The 24,430-nt window shown below is 33.4% G+C and overlaps 1 protein-coding gene across 1 annotated transcript in view; it reads right to left on the bottom strand.

Annotated features, from left to right (window-relative positions):
• Positions 1 to 24,430, bottom strand: part of mmd (disintegrin and metalloproteinase domain-containing protein mind-meld) — a 2,100,572-nt gene that overhangs the window by 1,915,301 nt on the left and 160,841 nt on the right. The window contains exon 4 of the mRNA XM_089595760.1: positions 4,422 to 4,481. Within this exon, the coding sequence (XP_089451886.1) occupies positions 4,422 to 4,481 (60 nt within the window). The remainder of the gene's footprint in view (positions 1 to 4,421; positions 4,482 to 24,430) is intronic.

Below are 24,430 nucleotides of genomic sequence, written 5' to 3'. Positions count from 1 at the left end.
ATGTGGAGATTAGCGCTTTCTCTACTTTTTTAATTTTGTTAGTAATTAAAGTGACTAGTAAGCGCCTCGGGTAGTGTGGGAATTGGCGCTTACTCTACTTTGATAATTTTGTTAATAATTAAAGTGACTAGTAAGCGCCCCGGGTTGTGTGGGGATCGGCGCTTGTGTTATTTTATTTATTATATTAATTAACAAAGTTAATAGAAAGGGCCCCGGTTTGTGTGGGGATTGGCGCTTGTGTTATTTTTTCATTTATATTAATTAACAAAGTGACCAGAAAGCGCCCTGGGTTGTGTGGGGATCGGCGCTTGTGTCATTTTACTTATTTTATCACTAATTAAAGCGACCAGAAAGTGCCCTGGGTTTTGTGGGAATTGGTGCTTGCTCTACTTTATTAATTTTGTTAATAATTTAAGTGACCAGTAAGCGCCTCGGGTTGTTTGGTAATTGTCGCTTGTGTTATTTTTTTTTTTACATTAATTAACAAAGTAACCAGAAAGTGCCCTGGGTTTTGTGGGGATTGGCGCTTGCTCTACATTATTAAGTTTGTTAATAATTAAAGTAACCAGTTAGCGCCTTGGGTTGTGTGGGGATTGGCGCTTGTGTTATTTTATTTATAACACCTATTAACAAAGTGACCAGAAAGTGCCCCGGGTTGTGTGGGGATTGGCGCTTGTGTTATGTAACTTATTTTATTCATAATTAAAGTGACCAGTTAGCGCCCCGGGTTGTGTGGGGATTGGCGCTTACTCTACTTTGATAATTTTGTTAATAATCAAAGTGACTAGTAAGCGCCCTGGGTTGTGTGGGGATTAGCGCTTGTGTTATTTTATTAATAATTAAAGCGATCAGTAGGCATCCCGGGTTGTGTGGGGATTGGCGCTTGTGTTATGTAACTTATTTTATTCATAATTAAAGTGACCAGTTAGCGCCCCGGGTTATGTGGGGATTGGCGCTTGCTCTACTTTATTAATTTTGTTAACAATTAAAGTGACCAGTAAGTGCCTTAGGTTATGCGGGGATTGGCGCTTGCTCTACTTTATTAATTTTGTTATCAATTAAAGTGACCAGTAAGCGCCCCGGGTTGTGTTGGGGATTGGCGCTTGTGTTATTTTATTTATTACATCAATCAACAAAGCGACCAGAAAGTGCCCTGGGTTATGTGGGGATTGGCGCTTGTGTTATTCTACTTATTTTATTCATAATTAAAGTGACCAGAAAGCGCCCCGGGTTGTGTGGGAATTGGCGCTTGCTCTACTTTATCAATTTTGTTAACAATTAAAGTGACCAGTAAGTGCCTTAGGTTATGTGGGGATTGGTGCTTGCTCTACTTTTTTAATTTTGTTAATAATTAAAGTGACCAGTAAGCGCCTCGGGTTGTGTGGGAATTGGCGCTTACTCTACTTTGATAATTTTGTTAATAATTAAAGTGACTAGTAAGCGCTCCGGGTTGTATGGGGATCGGCGCTTGTGTTATTTTATTTATTATATTAATTAACAAAGTTACCAGAAAGGGCCCCGGGTTGTGTGGGGATTGGCGCTTTTGTTATTTTTTTATTTATATTATTTAACAAAGTGACTAGAAAGCGCCCTGGGTTGTGTGGGGATCGGCGCTTGTGTTATTTTACTTATTTTATCAATAATTAAAGCGACCAGAAAGTGCCTTGGGTTTTGTGGGGATTGGTGCTTGCTCTACTTTTTTAATTTTGTTAATAATTTAAGTGACCAGTAAGCGCCTCGGGTTGTTTGGTGATTGGCGCTTGTGTTTTTTTTTTTTTTACATTATTTAACAAAGTAACCAGAAAGCGCCCCGGGTTGTCTGGGAATTGGCGCTTGCGTTATTGTTTATTTTATTTTATTAATTATCAATGCTCGTGGTACTGCGTATGGGCGCGTTGGGTTATTTGGTTAAATAGCTTAGGATTAATTTATCAAGTTATGATGTATGGAATGTTGTCGAGTTATCTGAGGTCTTGCGTCTTGCTCCATTTAGCCAATTTGAATTTCCCCCCAAGTTTGGTAGCCACTTTTGGGAGCGCTGGTACGAACAACGTCAGATGTATACACAATTCAAATGATCCCGTCCCCCCGCAGCTGTTAAATATTGTCTGTTCCTACCAGCAGCAAATCAAAACCCTCACTTACGGTATGGCTTATCACTTACACTATCGATGCAGAAGAATCCTTATACTATACCTTCTTAAGTTTTTTCAATTCCAGTGGCACACAACTTTAACTTACATTCATTCGACAACTTAGTGCCAAACTCTACTTTTAATCTCTATCTCTGTAAAAGATTTTATAGAGAGCTTAATTCAACATTTGGAAAAATTGGTGTCTCATGGCTTTGTTTTGAAATCACAAAGTAAATTTTATATTTAACTGAAAATAACTTGAAAGAAAATGAGTTTGTTGTTGTCTTTGATTTTTCCAAGAATTATGCGCTTATTTGTTAAGGAGCAGCTCAAGCTTTTCACTGGAACGATAACCAGTGCACAATATTTTCAGTAACTATTTACTACAAACAAAATGGTGAGCTGAAAAATATTAACATGGTGTTCCTGTCAGATTGTCTCACACATAATACAGTTGCTGTCTAGATGTTTTCAACAGAAATAATCAGTTATTGAAGGAGTACATTTACAAGGATTTGATTTTTCATTTTTCAGATGGCACTCCACAACATTTCAAAAATAAGAATGCTTTTAAAAATTTATCATTGCATCAGGAAGATTTCGGTATCCATGCAGAGTGGCACTTTTTTGCTACCTCTCACAGAAAAGGGTCATGCGATGGATAAGGAGCAACAATCAAGTACAATGCATCAAGAGCTAGTTTAAGAAATCCAATTATTTTAAACGCTCTCTCCTTATTTAAGTGGGCTAAAGATATGATGAAAAATATTGAAATTTTTTTTGTGCCCTAAAACGAGTACTTGACTTCCTCTAATTTTCTCGAAACAAGGTTCTTGAGTCGAAAAACTATTAATGGTACTTAAGTTATCACGCATTCATAACCTACAAAAACAATAAAAATCTTATTGTTAAAACCATTTCAAGCTCAATTCAAAGTAATAAAATTGTAATCTAAATAAAAAAACTCTTATTTTTAATTATCGAAATTTAATTATAAATATAACCCTTTCATGTTTAATTTTGGTCATATAATGGATTATGAAGTGTAAAAAAAAACAACCTTACATGTAAATTTAAAATATTAATGCTAAATAGTTGTTGTTTGGTAACAAATAAGTTCCGATAAAAAACTTGAACACCACGTTTTTCAACGCTTGAAGCTTAATTTTCTCACCTGAGTCCTAATGCAAATCCATATGTTTTATAATTGTTTTTCACGTAAACTATTCTGCTCTTTCTGATGGGTAACTCAGATTTTAGCTCATTTGATGGAATAACACTGAAAAATTAATTTTTTTCAATAACATTAATTTTTTCAGTATTAATGCAGACGGGACAAAATAGACATCACCATAAGAAAGAGCACGAAATTTTACGTCGGTACTCAACTACTTCTAAAAATTTAGTTTCACAGGTTATATTGAGAAAAGACTATAGAACACATTCTTGATTTAAGAAAGTCAAATGTAAAACCAACCTTGGAGCTCGTGCTTAGTTTTTTGCTTTACTTTAAAAAGATTTTTTACTGTCCAAGGAAATATTAAATATGAGTTCCTTAACAATTAAATAACCGATATATTCCAGCTTTTTGAAAATCACACGTGCTTACGTATGATAAATCGAATAATGGTAGTATTTCAATATGAAAGTGATACGAATGAGATATCACTTAGCTTCGCTGATGTCTCACTAATTATTAGATATAAGTGAGTTAGTATACTTACCCTCCAACTCCAAAAGTTACAATATTAACAAATAATTCATTCTGGTCTACTGTAAGAGAGGTAATGATTTTTTAATGAGTTTTTTTATTCGTATACAATGCACAAGTTTCTTATTTATTAAAAGCTAAAGTGTTTATTTGACTGTTTTATCATTTATTTGTGTATCTTAGTGGTTTTTAGTTTAACGCTCTTTATACTGAAACCAAGTATTTGAAAGTATATGGGAATAACGTGAATTTTTTTTTTCTATTTGCTAGAAATGCTTTTATTAGTCTTTGATTTAATTACTTTGTGTTCAACTCAGCAAAGTTTTTTTCAAGTGAAGACCAAAATTATAAAAAAGTGATATTTCTTAAGACTTTCGAATAATTATTTTACATCGTATTAAAAAGCATTTTTATTAAGTCTAATTTTTTGTTTATTATTCTTTGGATAAATTAAGGGTTAAGCTTTTATAATCTTTTTAAGATGGAGATGGCACTCGTACGAGATATAAAATAATAAAGATAATGCAATATTCAAAGAAATCTTAGTTTTCAATTAAATAGGAAACTTAACTTACCCTTGCTTTGATTCTTGTATTGAAATGAGTTCCCTCAACAGCATTTCCTTTCTGTGGATACTATAAAAGAAACATACAAATTGACGTGTTAACATAATAGTCTTATAACAAATGTGTAGAAAGACAAATATCATGTATGATCATCCCCTGATACGTCTTTGACTTCTTTCTGTATAATTACATTTTCAATGTTTTTTCATTTATGTTCCAGTATAATTTTTTTCTCTAACTCATTTATACATTCCTAATGATTTTATAACGGTCAATGTATAACCCCTGGCTTATTCCACTTTCTGTGCATAAATTTTTGTAACACTTGATTTTGTTAGTATTAATATTTGGTGCGCTTCTTCGTAGTAAGGTATCGTTACCAATATACCTATATTACAACGAATCAGAAAACATATCATTTTTGAGCATATATTTTTGATATTATATGTCTGATCTTGAGTTTTGGTAGTATAAGTATGTAATTGTAAGCTTACGATATATAAAATAACATTTTTGATCACTGACAGATTCACAAGACTAGTAGCCTGAATGTTGTAGCTTTTATTACTTACTAGAAATATTTCAGCTCCTATTGCACGCATACTTAATAACTGTCGGAAAAGAGCTATAATAAATAATGATCGACTTAGAACCATTAACTTTCTGAAATTGATTAAATAAGAGTCTTTACCAAATAAGATAATAGATAACAATAAAAAAAGACTACTATAATAACAAAAGTAAGTATTCCACTTAAATATCTTAGAAGTGAGTAGCTTAGTTTGACATTATATTATTATGATTCAATTAAACTTTTACTTGTTCCGTGGTTCGTATTCTCAACTTTTTCTGTTGCAGAAAATGCTTTTTCAATTTCGAAAGATGATACAGCCACTGTTTTTAAAACAATAAACAAAAAATAACGACTACAAAAAGCCAAATTATACTGTAAGCTTAAATACGTTAGTTTGAATACACGGTACAGACTGTAAGAATTAGAGATGGTTATCAAATTTCAATATCTTAAGCTTTCTTATAACAAACATAAAAAAATACTGGAAGAATTTTGTAACTTGTTCTAATATACGAGCCTATCATTGTACACAAATTTTACAATGATAATTATAGTATTTTCATGTAAACAACAAACCTAAAAACGAGGATGTTGTAATAAGTATTAAGTCTCTTTATAGATGCCATTCGTTCGATTTTTTTTTTAAGCACAGAGAACTTCTGTACAAATCTTTTTTACCATTAAAAGCCTGAACTGTCTAAAAACGCTTTGACGTACACGTTCTTATTTAAACGTTAAAAAAATAATTAATAGTTTAAGTAAAAATTGATGATAAAGATAAAAACGATGATATTAACGTAGAGGCTAGCGTAAAAAAAAGTTATTCTCCAAACGGTAAAAGATATTCTTGAATCGGTATGAATGAGAATTTAAATTGCCATAATTAAAGAATTATCTGTGAAAATGAGTTTGCTGAAACAGTAAAATCTTATGACTGCTTTTTCATTGTTTATTATTGTGCATGATAATTGAGACCGATCTGGCTATAATTATTGCTATTCAAACCTCAGTTCTTATTGTAAAAACATTTCTTCTTTTTTTTAAGAATTTGCACGAGATTTACTGTGCAGAATGATTTTTAGTAAGGTTTTCTAAATTTTTTTGCTTGTTGCTCTTGGTGTATAACACAGAGATGAGAATCTTATATTGCTTTTAACATGTTTCTTAAATTTTCAAAATATTTGCTCATTTTGTCTTCTATATGTATATATACATTTTTTTGTAACAAGTTTTGCGTTTATTTAAGTGTAGTGAGCGCCCCTTATGTAAAATATATACTATGAGGACGATAACAACGCAAGTGAGTAGTACGGCAATGTATGTTATTACATTTTTTGAAGCGGTAGAAATAGTTGTTTGTTTTTGAATAAATTATTATAACATGATTAAAACTTTAACAACGAATATTATTTATAAGGTACAAATGGTTAAAATTAATACCCAATCTTTATAAATAACCTTGAATAGTATTTTGAAAAAGAATCTTATTACCAAAAACGGGGGACATGTTTAACAATTCAGTAAAATTTTGAATTTATGATTCGGAGTTCTTAGTAAAGTTTTTGAATTTATCTTAAGATACTTATAAAACGCTTTAAAAATATTTAGTACTGTTGAGAGAGAGTCCTCTACAATTGCTCTGAAGTTCTCTTCACGTCACTGTACTTGCATTTAAAAAATCTACTCTGAATTTATTAGGCTGACCTATTTTTTTTGTTTCAGAAGATTTTTAAATAACTATTAAATGTTTCCCAATTAATTAAAGCTGAAATTTTCAAAAATCTACCAGCTGAGTATGATGATTTCTTATCTGCAAGAATATTTACATATTAACTTTGTTAGAAACGGCATCCCAGACATAAATAAATTTTTCTATAAGATCCCTTAAAAATTTTAAATGCACAATACACTTTGTTATTTAATTTTCTATGTATCTTTTTTCTTGATAAAAGCTAATACTAAATCCCTGCCTCAGTCCCTGTAGTCGAGCACTGTGTGATCTTGTAATGTGTTTGCTCGAAATTTCATGCTTAGAGAAGTTATGTTTTGATGTTCCACTGTATGTGCGTTACGTGGATGATATTCTCATATGTGTGCCTACTAAATATATTAACTATACTCAAAACATTTTTAAAAGCAATTGTCCGGAATAACAATTCACTGTTGAAACATGCAACAACAACAGCATTAGTTCCTTAGATTTAAAAATTATCAATCAACAAAATTACATAGTGCTAACTAATTGGTACCAAAAACCCACACATTCAGGGTGATACTTGAATTTTCTCTACCATTATCCAGTACAACATAAAATAAGTATTATTCACACATAAGTAGACTTTTTCATGAAATTAGCAGACACTCAATTTATAACGATAATTTAGAATTAATCAATAAATTTTTACTAGCTAACAACTATCCTCTAAAATTTAATGATAAATTTTCACGCAAAAGAATAAATACTTTAAAAAACATGAGCATGATTGACATTGGCAACAGAAAAAATAATTACTATAAACTAATCTTATCATTACTGTATATTTCCCACTCGCACAATCATATTAAAAATTTTTGTAAGAAGCATTACATCAGTCTTGTATACAGCTTAAACAATAAATTGAATTCCATCTTTTCACTTGGAAAAAATGTAACTGATCCACTTAATATAAATAATGTCGTTTACCACATACTATGAGTAAATTGCAACTGCTGTTATGCCGGTCAAACATAGAGAGCTGTAAAATTAGGAATGGCAGAACATAAAAGAGACATAGAGAAAAAAATGGATACGTCTGTACTATCAAAACATAGCATTGAAATTACACACAACTCCAATTTTGAAAAAACAAAAATTTAAGACACAGAACAAAGTTATAAAAAGCGCTTGTTTTTCGAAATGTTAAATATATATTATTTCAATAATAATATTAATAGACAACAACATACAAAAAAATTAAAAAATTGTTACAAGTCTCCCATGAAGTCAATTAAGAAAGGAGGCTAACTTGATGTACATGATTTGAGGGTCCATTTCATTTATGGTATTAGGAAAATGTGATCTGGTTACGTGTGTCGCACAAGGAACTGCTTGCAATTTTAATTTGATTATATTATGTGCGTATTCTGTGTCATTTGTGTAAGTGCAGGGTAAAAAAAGCAACGAAACTTGAAACTCTGACTTCATTACGATTTTACATCCCCTTCATAAGAGTTTGAGGTATATTATACACTTAACTTAATTTGCGTTTATTGTATTTATTAAAACTTGTGTTGTAAAGAATTTTTTTTATTACTCATGGATTTTTTTACCTGATGAGGGCTAGGACATAGTTCAATCGGCCGAAACGTCGTTTTGTTTTTTAATAAATTCAAAATTTGGCAGTACCACTATTAGACTCTATTTTAGTTATTAATCAACTGTCATTGGACGTCTTATATTAAAAAAATGAAGAAATTCACAGACTAAATGACTTACTACGAAGTGTATTTCATATTTTTCATTAAGGTTCTTCAGTGAATTAACTCATATTTTAGATTTCTGGCTTCTATAAGTACAAGGAGTTTGTTGTTGACCTTTTTTTTTCACGGAATGATTATTATCGGTAAAAATACTATAGTCAGTAAGATAAAAATTTGTAACTGAGTCCAAACTATTTAAATTTAATTTTTAATTGACCTACACTAACACACAAAAATAGAATTTTTTATTCATTTCAATCTAAATATCAAAATATAGATCGTCAGATTATTTCATGATGTAATTAAATCTGGAAAAATCTATCATTAATTAAAAAAAATTTCAACCTTAATTTTTTTGTAGGGCTCAATTCAGAACAGGCTTCTAAATCTAAAAGTGACATTTGCTAGTTAGTAACTAAGAAGGTAATTATTCAGACTTATTTATTCATCAACAATTTTGAAAACTTCAAGTCTGAAATGAAAATTTTTTTAGGATCTTTGGGACGTATGGAACAAAAGATTACTGAAGATGCAAATACTTAAACCCAAAAGTTTTTGTGTAAAAATTTTCAAAGCTTTAAAAAATGCGTTATTCTTTATTTTCAAGCCTTAGGGGTAAATGGGGGTATTAATGCAGTTTTTTTAGTGGTTAGTTTTAACCGTTTTTCTAAAAAATTAGGTTCGTCAAATCGTTGTGACTTTTTTTTTTTATTAATGTTAGACTCAAAAACTACTGAATTCCACTTTTGTAAATGTATAAGCTCATGAATATTGGTTTAAAAAGAGGTTTTAAATTTCAGCTGCCAATGTTGGTATTATTTTGGTCTTGTATGTATTATTGTGCACGTATTATTGTGGTCAATTTTAATGCTAAATCAACGGGGTATCCGCAATAATACCATCAAAGTGAAAGAGATTACATGTGCACCTGTTATTGCGGACGTGATTTTTTGATATGCAAGTGTAAAGTTTTTAAGGCTATTTTGGAACTAAAGTTCAATGAATTAGGTAGTCTATAACTTTATTTAATGATTTTAAGTGTTTTCCTACCATAACTGATCAGTTCAATTAAAATGTACGCATTATTCAAGAGTACTGCAATAATTGAAGCAACCGCAATAATACCCTTACTTACCCCCATCATATGAGGAGGAAAAAAAATTGAGCGCCTACATTATATTGTGTATAAATTAGTCAGGACGTGTCAGTGCAAGTACTCATACTACTGTACCTCATACACTTATATGTACTCACAAGTCTGAACTATCAGTTTCACAAAATTTCTGAACATCAATAAAACTAACAATAAACAGCATAAATTATTAATAAATAGGCAGTATTAAAGAGTTACTAGTAGTTACCTGTCATTAAATAATTTTAATCGTTAAGGTAAAGGTACCTATTATGAGCCACTTACTCACTACCTTTTTGGAATCATGGTCATTGTAAAATAATAATACGTTTTCTTTTAATACTTCCGATACCTTTTTGAAGCGCTAGACTCATTAAATGTGTACCAATAGTAATAATTGTGAAAAAGAGTGTTGAAAGAATTAAAATTAACAAATGCTTTTAAGTGAGATAAAGTTCAATTTATTTTCACCAACGGGATTACTTTACTTGGCTTAAGGTTTTTATGTATTCTTGTGGCCCATAATATGTATTTTTTAGGATTTTACATGAGTCCATATGATGGACCACCACATTGGCCCATCAGCATTGGTAAATAAGTATACTGAAGGTAAACAAAGATTCAGTTTTATCGTCGTTTTAGGTTAACTTAATTCAACTCTTGATTTTAACAAGTTATTCGTGTCCTTAGGTATACAAATGTCTTTTTGGGCTTTATAAATGTGTAAAAAATATTAAAAAACAAAAATAATATTGATGAATTATTTAAAACAATAATAAAGTTGCATACTATCCATGGCCCATGATATGGACATGCTTTGATGGACCGTGAAAATTTGTGGGCCACCTTGCTAGTACCGGCCCGTAATATATACAAAAAGAAATGATATGGTCCATAAGTTAGGCCACTACTTTATTGAAAAAATCAGATTTTTCATTGAAAAACTAAGATAATCACGTAAATCTACAAGCTCCAAGCTACTTGCAACGTTATCATAACATTACCTACAAATTTCTTGTTATTTGATAAATTGCAGTTTAATGAACGTGGTCAAGAGCCTATGATGCACTTACTGTCCTACAACGCCTGTTAGATGCCCCAACATTATAGATACGAGATTTATCTTTTTTTTATGATAAAAAACTTTTCAAAAATATATTAGTCAATAAGTCATATTAAAGTGTGAGACTTGAATTTTCAGGTCCACTGATTTTCAAGACAATAAAAGTGACTCAAATCCTTTATTTTTGATGATTAACATATAGGTGGCCCATTATATGGCCGGTGGCTTACAATAGGTACCTTTACCTTAGTAAGGTTTTTTTTCTCTTGACAGATTAGTACCAAAAGATTTTGCACAGAAGGAGAGCCTTAGGAGTGAATGTTACTGTAATTATCGTTTGAGTAATCTTTCACCACATTTATTTTATTGTCTTATAATTGAGACTATTATTTAAAAAAAATCAGACTAGTTATTTGATAAGATGCCACAATTATTGTTTATTTAATTCTCATGTTATAGTTCACTTTAATTATATAAAAATGCTTTAAGCATTGTTTATAATGACTAATATACAGTAAACTTTTTCGGAATTATACTTAAAATGTGATGGTACTCAGTTGAAACAAGAGCATAATACAAAGAAATATTAATAATTTACACAGTTTTACTATGCCATTCATTAAATACAAACTCACCTATTTTTCTTTAATCATTCCCAGAAATATATTTGACGGAATACTCTTACATCAATTGCGTAAGATTCAAGAGTTATTTCGTTCAAGCAAAGTAAAAATCTTAGATCATTATTATGTGTATTTTGTTTATACTAGCAAGGTATAGTAGAAGTTCCAGTAAAACAACGAACACCTGGTCAGTTTTACAATTTCAAATATAAGATTTTCAGTTGAAGATGAATCATACTTTTGAACAGCCTATGATATTCAATGTATATTAACCTGGTTGACGGTTGCACAAGAGTTGTTTTTTTTTAATGAATTTATTTAATATAAACCCTTTAAGTTAATAATTTATTTTGTAGTAACTTCTTATTGACAATGATGTTTGTAGTTTTAAATAAACATCTTATAATTCACTTAGCCGAAAAAAAAAGATTATTAATGTACACCGTCACCTAATACGTAACAATCTAACTCAATCAAAAAACTAAAAACTTATAAATGGACAAAAACATCACATGTGTACGTGTACGTATGCATTAATTTTAAAGAACAAGATAATATCAAAACTAGTTCAGAAGTTTAGTTTATAAATAAAGATGTAGATTTGTGTTATAATAAAAGATGCAAATTTTATTTTATACAAGTGCTCATGGCCAGGAAAATAAAAAACTTCTTGGATTACTTTAAAGTTGTCAGTGTTAAAGCTACTATCATATTTAATAACATAAATTAAAAACTGCGTAGTGTCTTAAACTATAAAAAAACATTAAGTAATACATATAGAAACTTATACATGAATGTGCTACATGCTTGATGACTAAGGCTTACTACTAAAAAAACACGGCTATTAGACTTTTAAACGTAACGTTAAAAACACTTTAACTAAATTACCAAAGTACTTTGACTTTTTTTTTCAATCTTTCATGCCGTAAGATTCTGCGATACATGACATTTTTTTTTCTCTTCAGCTTTTAGCAGCCAAGATATTTTGTAGTCAAATCCTTTAATCGTATTGTACTAAATCTAAAAAATTAAATAATTTTTTGAGGTGAAATAATAACTAAAAAAATATATTCCAAAGCAAAGATCTACTGCTAGTACTACAACCACAACTACTACTACTACTACTACTTCTACTACTACTACTACTACTACTACTACTACTACTACTACTACTACTACTTCTACTACTACTACTACTACTACTACTACTACTACTACTACTACTACTACTACTACTACTACTACTACTACTACTACTACTACTACAACTACTACTATCACTACTACTACTACTACTTCTGGGTGGGGTTTTCGCTAGTTTCTCCATACACGGCGCTTCCCTGGATGGTGGATAGGAGCATCCTCTTAAAATATGAGGTGACAATGGGCAGCTAGAATGGCTCTCTATGGTGGTGGTCGATGGCGTAGATCAGGAGGCGTGTGTGGCGTTGGCGTGTGTTTCTGCGGCGGTGTGGACGGGGGACTAGTGCCCCATGTCTCCGTCGGTGTAGATGCATGGGCCAGCTCTGCTAGTGCTCCTTGTTCTTCGCTTTTTGCTGCTGCCGTGGATAATGGCACTCCATTGCTTAATGCAGGCCAACAAAAACTAGCACCCATCATGTTTAAAAGTAAGCGGTGGTTAAAACATTTTTCTCAGATACATGCATCACATACCCTCACTAAACAAACACAGGGACACCTACCGATTGTTCTGGGTTGCGTGTGACGGGTCCTTTTCCGGGCTTGCTTTATAGGCCTGGCGGCAGGTGAAGCCAGACGATGAGGCCCAGATAAGTCTGGGTAACCACATCTGATATGGCTGTACGCCTCATGAACAAGAAATACGTGGTGGGCCGACTAATCTAGGCTTACTACCACTAAGGAGGCTATGTGGCGGTACCTTAGTGCCTTATGCCAGACCGTTTTGTTGGGTTGTCTGTGCGGTCGTGGGACTGTACATCTGCCGCTCGTCTTGCTGGAATGATCCTCGTGTACCAACATATACGTACATTACACACGAACACCATTCTTACACTTGTTACTCAACGCCACGGCAGTCTCCGCGGGTGGGACTGAGGGAGAGTGGCGACTCCTGGCCAGCCCAAACAAATAGTGGTTTTTTCTGGTAACAGACAGGGCTGCTGCCCTGGTTTTAATTTTTTCCAAATACTTTTTTCTAAGAAAAAAAGGTAGTGCTGGCCTTTGCGGGTCAGTACGACACTTAATAAGATGCCAAAAAGAAAAACGTCGATGCAAAACTAGTGCCCCAGGTGGTAACCTCTCTGAGGGAATCCGCTGGCAGTTCGGATCTGGTAAAAGCCCGGGTGACTGTCGCAGGACCCACGGATTCTGGGTGGGAGGCGGGGCATAAAGACGTGTCTCATGATCAACAGGGACTGCTAAATGATCCATGGCCTTTTCTTACAGATAAAGGACGAAAAGGAAGCCTGTCGAGTATAGGCAGTAATGACACCGAGGACAGCAACGTGTCAGTATTTAGCAACCAGACCCGGAAGAAACTTGCCTCTTTAAAAGAAAGTGTCACTTTGCTCAGAGTAAAGCGACAGCAAGTTGCTGACAAAGTCCAATCAGCAACGAAAAACATTTCAAAGACACTACATATATCAACCCACAAGTACGGCAACACAGTAACTGCTGTTAAAAATGGGCTCAAAGCCCCTTTTAAGCCTCTTCAAGAGGCAAAGAAGCTGAGAGAAAGCTGTCTTACTAAAGAAGATTTGTTTACAAACGCTTGAAAGTCGTCATTTGAATCTCTGCAGTGCAGGATACGAAGGCGAGATAATTTTCAACGGCATGTACAAAAAAAAACTCTGAATACTGCCCTAAAAGTAATAGAACAAAGAAAAAGAAGCAGGAGCCCATTGGACATCCCTGGAAAACGCCAGCAGACTATGTCTACAAAAAAAAAAAATCAAACAGTGGCAAACAAAAAGAAATTCCCCTGGATGACAAAACAAGCCAGAAGAAAAAGTGGACGCCCCAACAACAGTAGTAGTAAAGATGGCTGAAGGACAGACCTTTGCAACGGTGCTAAAGACGATGAAGGCGAACTTTGACCCTGATAAGGCTAACATGGCAGTCCAAAGTGTTGTCACTACAAAAAAAGGAGACATTTTTATTGAAGCCAAAGGTGTAAAAAATGCTACTGCATTCTCACAGCAAATTGAAAATTTCGTAGCTGGACAAAGTGCTGCCAAAATGAGCAACAAAAAAGTTACATTAGAGGTCTGAGACCTGGATGCCATTGTAGAGGAAGATGAGTTTAAAGAGGCTTTTTCTAGGACTCTTGGACATAAGAGCCACGAGCCAGAAGTAGCTGTCTTGAAGCCAAATGCCAGAAGACAGAGGCTGGCTTAAATAAAGGAGGAAGAAGCATCTGCCAGACAAGTAGAGAAGGAAGGCAGGTTACGGGTTGGCTTTATAAGCTGCCAAATTCGAAGAAGAATCGAAGTAACAAGATGTTTTAAATGCCTGGGATATGGACACATCTTGAGCAACTGTAAGGAAGAAAACGGATCCAAACTTTGCTTCCGGTGTGGAAGCACAAACCACCGGAAGAAAAAGAGCCTAGGTCCAGCACGGTGCTTCCTTTGCCCAACAACGGACAACAAGCACGAAGCAGGCAGTGGAAGCTGCCTTCTATTTAAAAGAGCCCTAAAAGAGGCCAGGGACAAGGCCCAAGCAGGATCAAAATAAGGCAGAAAGGCCTTGAGTTAAAAGACAGGCTTATGTATACCCACGCTGCACTGGGTACTTCTTACCTATTAGCGAGGGAAAGCATTAAACTTATAGTGATGCTGGCTAAGTAGGCGGCCTACTATGAAGAGCTAGACAAGGTGCTGGTACTTAGGGACCCCGAGTCCTTTTCAGGACTCGAGAGCATTAGCACCTCTAGCAAATGGTGGCGAGTTAGCTCGTTAATGCTGTGAGACGCGATGGTCTTCCTGGTGGCTCCACCCTGAAGTAATGCTAACGCGATTCCCGGGTGGATTAAAAGCCACGCGGCAAGGGGGGGGTTTTAGTGGGTATGGGTGGTCTAATAAAAAAAATCTACTGAGTCCCACACTACCGCTGTCCCTGTGATGTACCTCAATGCATTTCCTTTTCCTCCGCAAAAAAAAAAAAAAAAAAAAAAAAAAAAAAAAAAACTACTGCATCTCACCCTCTAGGGGCTGCAAGACCTTTCCGCTGGTAAGAATGCCTGGCTTGGGATGGGGTTGTCGCTAAAGAAATAGGTGATCATTTGGCTGAATGTGTGAGGGACTGGGTTTCCCCAAAAATACAAAAAAAAACACAAAAGGGGGAACTTTGAAAAATGAATAAGAGTATTAGTGTTGTATCTGTGTAGGGACTAGAGCTTGAAGTTAACTGTCTAGATCCCCGAATGAAAACCAGCTGACTTTGAGGGCTGGCAGGGGCTGATTCCCCATCTAAGCCACTAAGAATCAGCCTGCTGTCTTGGTATGGTGGTAACTTTGACAGGTCTCAACCAATCCCGACCCTGTCGTGTATAGAAGTAAGTGGTGGTTATAACATTCTTATCAGATACATGCATCACACTGCCACTAAACAAACATAAGGATACTTACGGGATGTCCTGGGTTGCGTGTGGTGGGGCCTTTTCCGGACTCGCGTTGGAGGCCTGGCAGCGGGTGAAGCCGGATGATGAGGCTTAGGTAAATCTAGGTAACCACATCTGATATGGCTGTACGCCTCATAAACAAAAAAGACGTGGTGGGCTTACTACCACTGAGGAGGTTATGTGGCAGCACCCCAGTGCCTTACAACAGCTCGCTTTGTCGGGTTGTCTGCGCGGTCGTGGGATTGTTCAACTGCTGCTCGTCTCGCTGGGATGACTTGAGTGAACCAACATATACATACATTACTCACGAAAACAATTCTGAGACTTGTTACTCAACGTCAGGGCAGTCTTTGTGGGTGGGATTGAGAAAGATTGGCAACTCCCAGCCAGCCTGAGCAAGTAGCGGTTCTCTCTGGAGACAAAGAGGGCCGGTGCACTGGTTTTAACCCTTTTCAAATATTTATTTTTAGAAAAAAGGGTAGTGGTTCTGTAGGTCAGTATGCCACTTCAACAAGTTGTCAAAATGAAGAGGCTTGTCCTTCTGGACAAGGGTAAATCGCCCTCGTAAGTCTTTCTGATAATTAGTACGGGTTTTCAGGAGGACGATCAATGGTTATGGCTGTGGCAGAGGTCTTTGAGTTGGTGACGAAGGCATGGAGACCCTTACGTAAGACGAGAAGCGTCTGTGTCCTGATGACTCTCGACGTTAGAAACGCTTTTAACTTTGCCAAATGGTATAACATAATGAGGGCTTTGAGGCACACGAATGTACCGGAATACCTTAGAAAAATACTGGATAGCTATCTTCAGGATTGTATACTCTGGTACGACATAAAGGATGGCCCAAAAGAGAGGCGCCTGACGTCAGAAATCACACAGGGCACTGCCGTTAGCACTGAGCTATGGAACCTGGTCTAGGATAAACTTTTGTACCTTGAAGTGCCTCTAGGGGTCAAGCTAACGGTTTTTACTGAAGACATAGCACTGCACGTCCTAGCGAAATCCCGAGAGGAGGCCGAGTGTAAAATTTGGTGGGCGGTTATGATAGTGTTGAAGTGGCTGCGGGATCACGGTTTTGTACTTGCGATTGACAAGACGTAGATGGTCGTTCTTACCAGGCAAAGGTGGTTTGGGGGGAACTTTCACTTGAGCGTTGCGGGTGAGGCAATCTGCGCAAGCCCGGTTATGCGCTATCTGGGGGTGTGAGTTGATTCACGGCTCACCTTCTGGAAGCACATCAAGAGAGCACCCGACAAAGCTGCCAAGGTTGCGGGAGCGCTAACACGGTTAATGCCGAACGTTGGTGGCCCGCGAGAGGCCAAAAGACGGCTTCTGGCGTCGGTCTCCAACCCGATACTGCTGTATGGCGTGGATGTGTGGGTGGATGCGGTTGCAAGACGGAATGTCTGAGAGCGCCTCATTTCGGTGCAGCGCATCAGATCTCTAAGGATCACTTTCGCCTACCGTACGGTTTCCTCTGCTGCTGTCATGGTGATAGCATGAACGATCCCAGTCGTGTTGCTTTCAATGGAGCGACAAAGGAAATTCCTGGGCTCCAGTGACGGAAGTGATGGCAACAGGAACCTAACATTCCGATAAGTGCTTTTAGAGAGTGGATTGCTGAACTTAGGGATACTGTTTGTGTGTGTAGGGAAAATAGAGACAAAAATCTGGCTGGTAACTTTAACTGCAAGGTCATCGCTTAGGGAGAGTAAAGAACCAACTCCAGGGGGTGGGCAGTGCTAGAGATGGCCGCAAGGCTAGATCTCATCGTCATAAGCTCTTGTGGTTTAGCAACGTTTAGGCAGCCTGGTATTGGGGTACAATGATCAATCTTACATTAATGTCATCACAAATGGTGGCACAGGTGCTTAACTGGCACGTCCTGGAGGACTACATGGCCAGCTATCACCAGTTTGTCAGCTTTATGTTAAACAAGGACCATGGAGCAAGCTCACGAGAAGTAAATTGAAGGCACGTTGCCGGGTAAAATGTGGCAATACTAAATCGATATTAGTTGTATCTTAATTGGTTCTATTGATTGATTGTATGGTTGTACGTATGTCAAAGTCAAATTTTATTTTTATACTTATAGTTAGAATCAAAACATTATTATCTAGCAGACTACGCTAAGTTAATATTGAATTTTGGATCACTTATTAGAGTATGGACTTTAAGATTCAGATCAAAGCGTAATTTTTCTTAGCGTGTTGTGTGAGTTACCAAAAATTTTATGTATGTAACTAAATCTTTAGCTATAAAACATGAGTTACATTATAGTTATGTTCTCCTTGTCGGTAGTGCTAAATATGAAAAAGTTTTTTAAGAACAAAGAAATTTTTGTATGTTAATTCATGCAACTAATATTTAGAATGCTATTGTAGAAGCAAATTTATCTAAAGAAGTAAAAGTCTCACAAAGTAACTGTAAATCAAATAGAATATACAAAGAAGTGTTTCTTGGTATTATTTTAAAAAGGCTATCAATAGAATATAAGCATTGAAAAAATATTCACAACTTTTATGGATTAAACAAATATATCACACCTTCATTATTAAATACTTAAAACTCACTTCCTTTCTTACGTAAGAGGTTACGTCATAGGAAAACGATGGACTACACCTGTATTTTTTTCGAATATTTATTATGTTTAAAACGCTTGTTAGAATATAGAATCAGACAATTACGATATCTAAAACCTTACCATGGTTTTACAAAATGTGATTTATAGTTTGTAAGTTAACGTTTTTAAAAGTATTAATTCATACTCCCCCAAAAAAATGCAACTATACTTATCTGCTAAAAATTTATCACTCTGTACAACCAAACAGTATTACAGAAGTAATAATAAAGATAAACATGTACCAATATACAAGTATTAACAGATATAAGTTATATATTACGAGATAGTAAGGCTTGTATTGTGAAAAATAAATTATTTACAAATTTATTAAAATTATCGTGTAACTTGTTATTTAATGCGTTTGCAACATACAGGAATATTGAAGGAACGTCAAATTGTACAGATTATAAATTTTGCCTATTACATTTACTCCATTTTTTCCTAAAAATTGTTTTGAAAAGGTACAAGAAAATATATTCTTGAACATTCTTTTACAGTACAGTATTGTATGATTTCTTTAACTTTAATCGGTTGGTTTCGTAGATTATACGGTGCCTCTCTCTAAAGTAACGTTTGAGGATGAAGAAAAAGCTATTTAGCTGATGAGTTGACGGGCTGTTTAGAAAGTTATCAAAAATGATAAATTAAAATTTACATTTTCAGACAAAAGTTTTAAGGTAAATAATTTTATCAATGACATACGTCTTCATGTATGATGGCTCGTGCGTATTAAGCTACGTAATTTAAAATGAGATCTTTCAAAAAAACTTGAGTATAAAAAGTTTTTTAGAACAAAGTTCTTTATGTCGCGTTACTCAAGGGGCTGGAATTTTAAAACCGACAGATTTTTTTTTTTGAATCAGAAATCTCTTCCTCTTCAGTTTCCCCCCTTACCCCGTCTCCCTCACCAACTGTTCTCTACACACTTCCCCTCTCCTCACTATATATGTATATCTGTCAACCGTGCCGTGTTACTCTTCTGCACACCTTTACCCACCATTTCCCCTCACACTCCCAAGCAATTAATTTTTTAACAAATTTTAATTTTATTTTACTACAGTAATTTTTCTTTGACTTTCAATTTTTTTTTCTTTAACAATTCTAAAAAAAAAAAAAAAAAAAAAAAAAAAAAAAAAAAAAAAAAAAAAAAAAAAAAAACATTTTCCTATAAAGAGATTTGAACCCTCGACCTTCTGCATGTGAGAACTGTACCTTACCCACTCTGCTACAAGCGCTGCCGATTATAAAAAATCGGTTTCTTGTACTTATCGTGTGGTTCGTAACTATAACATTCCATTTCTAAATGTATTCACTGATAATACATTCAATTAAAAATTTGTTTTATAAATTGTGTATTCGTTTTCTAAATAATACATCTATAAAAAAAAAAAAAAGAAAAAAAAAAAAAAAAAAAAAAAATTTTAATTAGCATAAATATGGTTATGTAGATTAAATATAATAAGGCGCGTTATTACGCATCAAATATTTGTATTTTATGCATTTGATGCATAAAATACCGACCGATTTTCATTAAACCTGAGGTTTTTTCGGCCTTACAGTAATGCTAATAATTACTGTTATAAATGAAAAAAAGTAATGAAATTAAATATGAAAAAAAAAGAAACGAAGTATGAAAAAATGAAATATGAAAAAAAAATAATAATGAAATTAAATGAAATTTGAACAAATAAAACAATATATTAAAAAATAATGAAATGAAAAATGAAAAAAAAAAAGAAATAAATGAAATACAAAAGAATGAATATAAATAGAAAAATATAAAAAAAATGAATAAAGGAAATACAAAAGAATGAAAAAAAAAAATAATGAAATTAAATATAAAAAAAAAAAATGATATATGAAAAAAAGGTAATGAAAAAAAAAAGATTAAATTTGAAAATAAGAAAGAAATTAAATAAAGGAAATACAAAAAAATGAAAAAAATGTAATAAAATGAAATATGAAAAAAAATAAAACAAGAAATGAAAAAAAAATTAATAAAACAAGAAATAAAGAAAAAAAAAAAAAAACAACAAACCAGGGGAGATGAATGGGTCATGGGACCCACGGTAAGAACGAAGTTCTTTAAACATGACATAAGTGTAAAGCACAATTTCTCAGGTAACAAGGGGGTCACCAGACCCGTAGAAAGAATGAAGCTTTATAAACGTTAGTACTGCATTCATGTAGTTCACTAAACAAAAACTTGAAAAACGAATAAAAAATAAAAGTAAAAAAAAAAGTTCAGTACTCACGATGGTTGAACTTCGTGAGAACGTCGTGCATAAATACAGTACTCACGAAGTTCAACCATCGTGAGTACTGAACTATTTTTTTTTTTTTTTTTTTTATTTGTTTTTCAAGTTTTTGTTTAGTGAACTACATGAATGCAGTACTAACGTTTATAGAGCTTCGTTCCTTTTACAGGTCTAGTGATCCCCTTGTTACCTGAGAAATTGTGCTTTACACTCATGTCATGTTTAAAGAACTTTGTTCTTACCGTGGGTCCCATGACCCATTCATCCCCCCTGGTTTGTTGTTTTTTTTTTTTTTTCTTTATTTCTTGTTTTATTTATATTATTTTTATTTCTTGTTTTATTTTTTTTCATATTTAATTTTATTACATTTTTTTCATTTTTTATATTTCCCTTATTTAATTTCTTTCTTATTTTCATATTTAATCTTTTTTTACCATTCCTTTTTTTTCATATATCATTCTTTTTTTTCATATTTAATTTCATTTTTTTTTTTTTTCATTCTTTTGTATTTTTTAACTCCTGCAGCGTCGTCCGTTAAAATTAGTTGTGGTAATATAAATTGTATATTGATAAATCTGCTGGAATTATCGGTTGTAAAAAAAAAGTTATCAATGTAATAAAGTACTAAGAAAGGTACGAATTCGAAAAAGTGCTTAGAAATTTATGAATGCAACTAAACTCTATGAAAAAAAGAAATCCAGGTGAATGTTAAGAAAGGTTTAAATTTAGGCAAGCACTACGAATGATACCAATTTGGCTTGGATCTATAAAAAAGTTATTCTACTACGTATGCTGTACCAGTACCTGTCTTCACTGTTTTTTGAACTTTTACTCTTCCAACATATGTTACGCAGTACTAAATAGCGTGAACACTAAAATCCTTTGCATAACATGGTGCCACTAACCTTACGAGCCACCTCAAACTTTAGAGCATTATTAATTGTTATCAACTTAGTACGTAATGATCCTACGCTAAATATTTCTTTTTTTCTTTTTTTTGTTCGTTTGGAAAGAATTCTTTACCTTAGTTATACTTCAATAAAGAGTTTCCTAAGGTTACTTTCACTGTACAGTTTTGTTAATTTTTAACGTACCACGCAAACTTTTAAGGATATTTATATCTCTCAGTAAGTTTTACAAGTTCAGACAAACAACTAACTTTTTTTTTTACAACTCATTTTCGTACATTATTTTTTGTTGCATACATAAATACATTTATAGTTATTATGGTACTATGTAACTGTCAAAGATAAGAAAGTTGAAATTGACGACAATGATATTTTAATTGCATATGCTAAAGAAATATTGGGTTAGAAATTTCCTCCTATAACATAATGCGTGATACCTAAAGGATTGAATTTTAATAGAACCAGAGAAACAAACTAGTAAAATGCATTGTGTGATGGTGACCAAGAAAACTTAAATTCCCAAAGTGCTTCAGAAATACAAGGTAAAAAATTTTACTTCTTATTTTCCGACTAATTAGTTACAGAGGCTTATTTTTCTTTATTTAATTTTAGATGGGATTAAGTCATAAATATTTTATTGACTGAAACTCAGGAAAAAATAATGGCTTTCTTTATAAACAAAAAGCTATTGAGCCCTCTTGACCAATATGCTGTGACAAGGGTGATTGCTGAGCACATGATTGAGGAACTAAACGATGGAAAATATGGGACTGCATCAAAAATACCTGCAATAATGTGCCAATTATATTAAGTAACATTTGTTTAAGAAATCGGTAAATACATTTTTGATAACGGCTATGAGTCTCTGAAAACAACCGCATATAATTGTATAAAGTACAAAAGTATTGTGTCCAAGCCTAAAAAGGATAATTTATCAAAAGATCCTGATGATGAGGACCAACGCAAGTGACGAAGAGGGAAGCAAAGAAAAATTAGTCAGAATAAGTATGGATGTGTTTATTTTGCTCCAATAGTGCCAGGCACACAGTTTCAATTATCTCAGGAATTAAAACAGTTATAGTTACTAGGCAATTATACCAAAAGTCATTAAAATAAAGAAGAAATCTCTATGCTGGTGAGAATCTCGTTCAAAGGCAAGTATTAGAAAAATTTAACAGAGATTGACAGAAAGTATTTATTGATTGGCCTTATTAGTAAGACTATTTATCTATCATCAAACATCCATCACAGTTATTAGATTTCGATGTATCTAAGATGTGAAATAAAAGCTGTAGTTCTGAAGCTAAAACATTCTGATGATTTTTTACTATTTTTGACAATACAAAAGGCAATAATCATTTGTTTGACATAGTTTACAAAGCTGAAGATGCGTGCGTCTTTCAGAAAAACAAGATACTTAAGACAGTTCTTGTATTTCTGTTGCTGATATGCTACTTATTTCAAGAACAGAATAAATTTTATGATCAATTAAACTTGCACCCTTTATTCTTGTCATTCGACGTACAAATAAATAAATATATTGTCAATATGTACATTTTACACTTATGCTATTTTTTTTAATTTTAGGAGAAAAAATTTATGATTCAAAAACCATATGTAATGCTGTTTTAGAATGTTCAATCCTCATGCTACATCAAAACATTTTGCAAGGTATTTTGGTTACGTTTCTTTTCTATTATGTTTTTAAATACAATTATTTAGAAAACTACATTTGAACCTTGACTTTATTCGAAGGTATAAGTTATAAATAAATAATCTGGATTAAAGAGAGACAAGTGGGGCCAATGCAAATCTAAGTATTTTGCCTCAGGAGTTTTCAAGTTAGCACAAACATTAAAAGTATTCAGCAATGATTAAAAAAGTACATGATTTATTTAAAAAATTACGCTTGAGTTAAGAAACAAAAATATGAAGTTAGCTTATTATCAAAATATATTCAACGAAAAACAATCTTAGACCTACTAACAGAGGATGTTAAATTTAATTACAATTTATTGCCGATTGTAAGATAAAATTAAACCCATTTTAGTACGCACTATAAACACGTTTTGTGGATAACATACAAAACAATTTTATATGATCTTGTAATAAAACAGTGGCAATAAAAAAAGTATTTGCAAAACTAATGTTAAGGGAACTTATTGTGCACTTATTTAAGTACTTACGTACTTAAACGAGTACATAACCATTATTAAAATGATTAATTTATATTAATTAAAGGTTTTTTCAAACATTCATCTTTTAATTTTAGAGCAGTAAACTAAGAAAGTTAAAAAATAAATAATTGTAATTTTAGTAAGACTTGGAAATGTATTACAACTTTAAGACAGAGAATATAGAATATACTTTTCTTGCTTAGAAGGCCAGATCAGCCGTTGTGGCGTCCACAGCATTTTCTCTTTATATTTTAGTTAGGCCCCCCATAAGGCAAAAGGTTTTAGTGTTGGGAAGCAACCAGATAACTAACCCATAGATGCCGATAACTATGACCTTCCGAGCAGCATGGCAAAATGCCTATTTATTAGTGTCCTATACAGTACTAATTTTTGAGGCAAAACTATTAAAAAACACGTCTTAGCTACAATTAGTTAACGAAATATCGATGATAAAACTATAAAAAAAAGTTTAACATTAATTCCTCTTAACTTGCATATCAAAAGCTTATGCAGGGGCACCTCACCAAATGATACAAAATTCCACAAAAGTTTTCGGGTTCACGGCACTTCATCCAACTTTTTTTTATTTACTTCTGTA

This window comes from Copidosoma floridanum, unplaced genomic scaffold (assembly GCF_036245765.1).
Source record: "Copidosoma floridanum isolate Cflo_tuat_1 unplaced genomic scaffold, Cflo_Japanese_pri ptg000027l, whole genome shotgun sequence".
Classification (NCBI taxonomy): domain Eukaryota; kingdom Metazoa; phylum Arthropoda; class Insecta; order Hymenoptera; family Encyrtidae; genus Copidosoma; species Copidosoma floridanum.
Note: the sequence above shows the minus strand (reverse complement) of the source record. Positions and strands in the feature narration are given on the sequence as shown.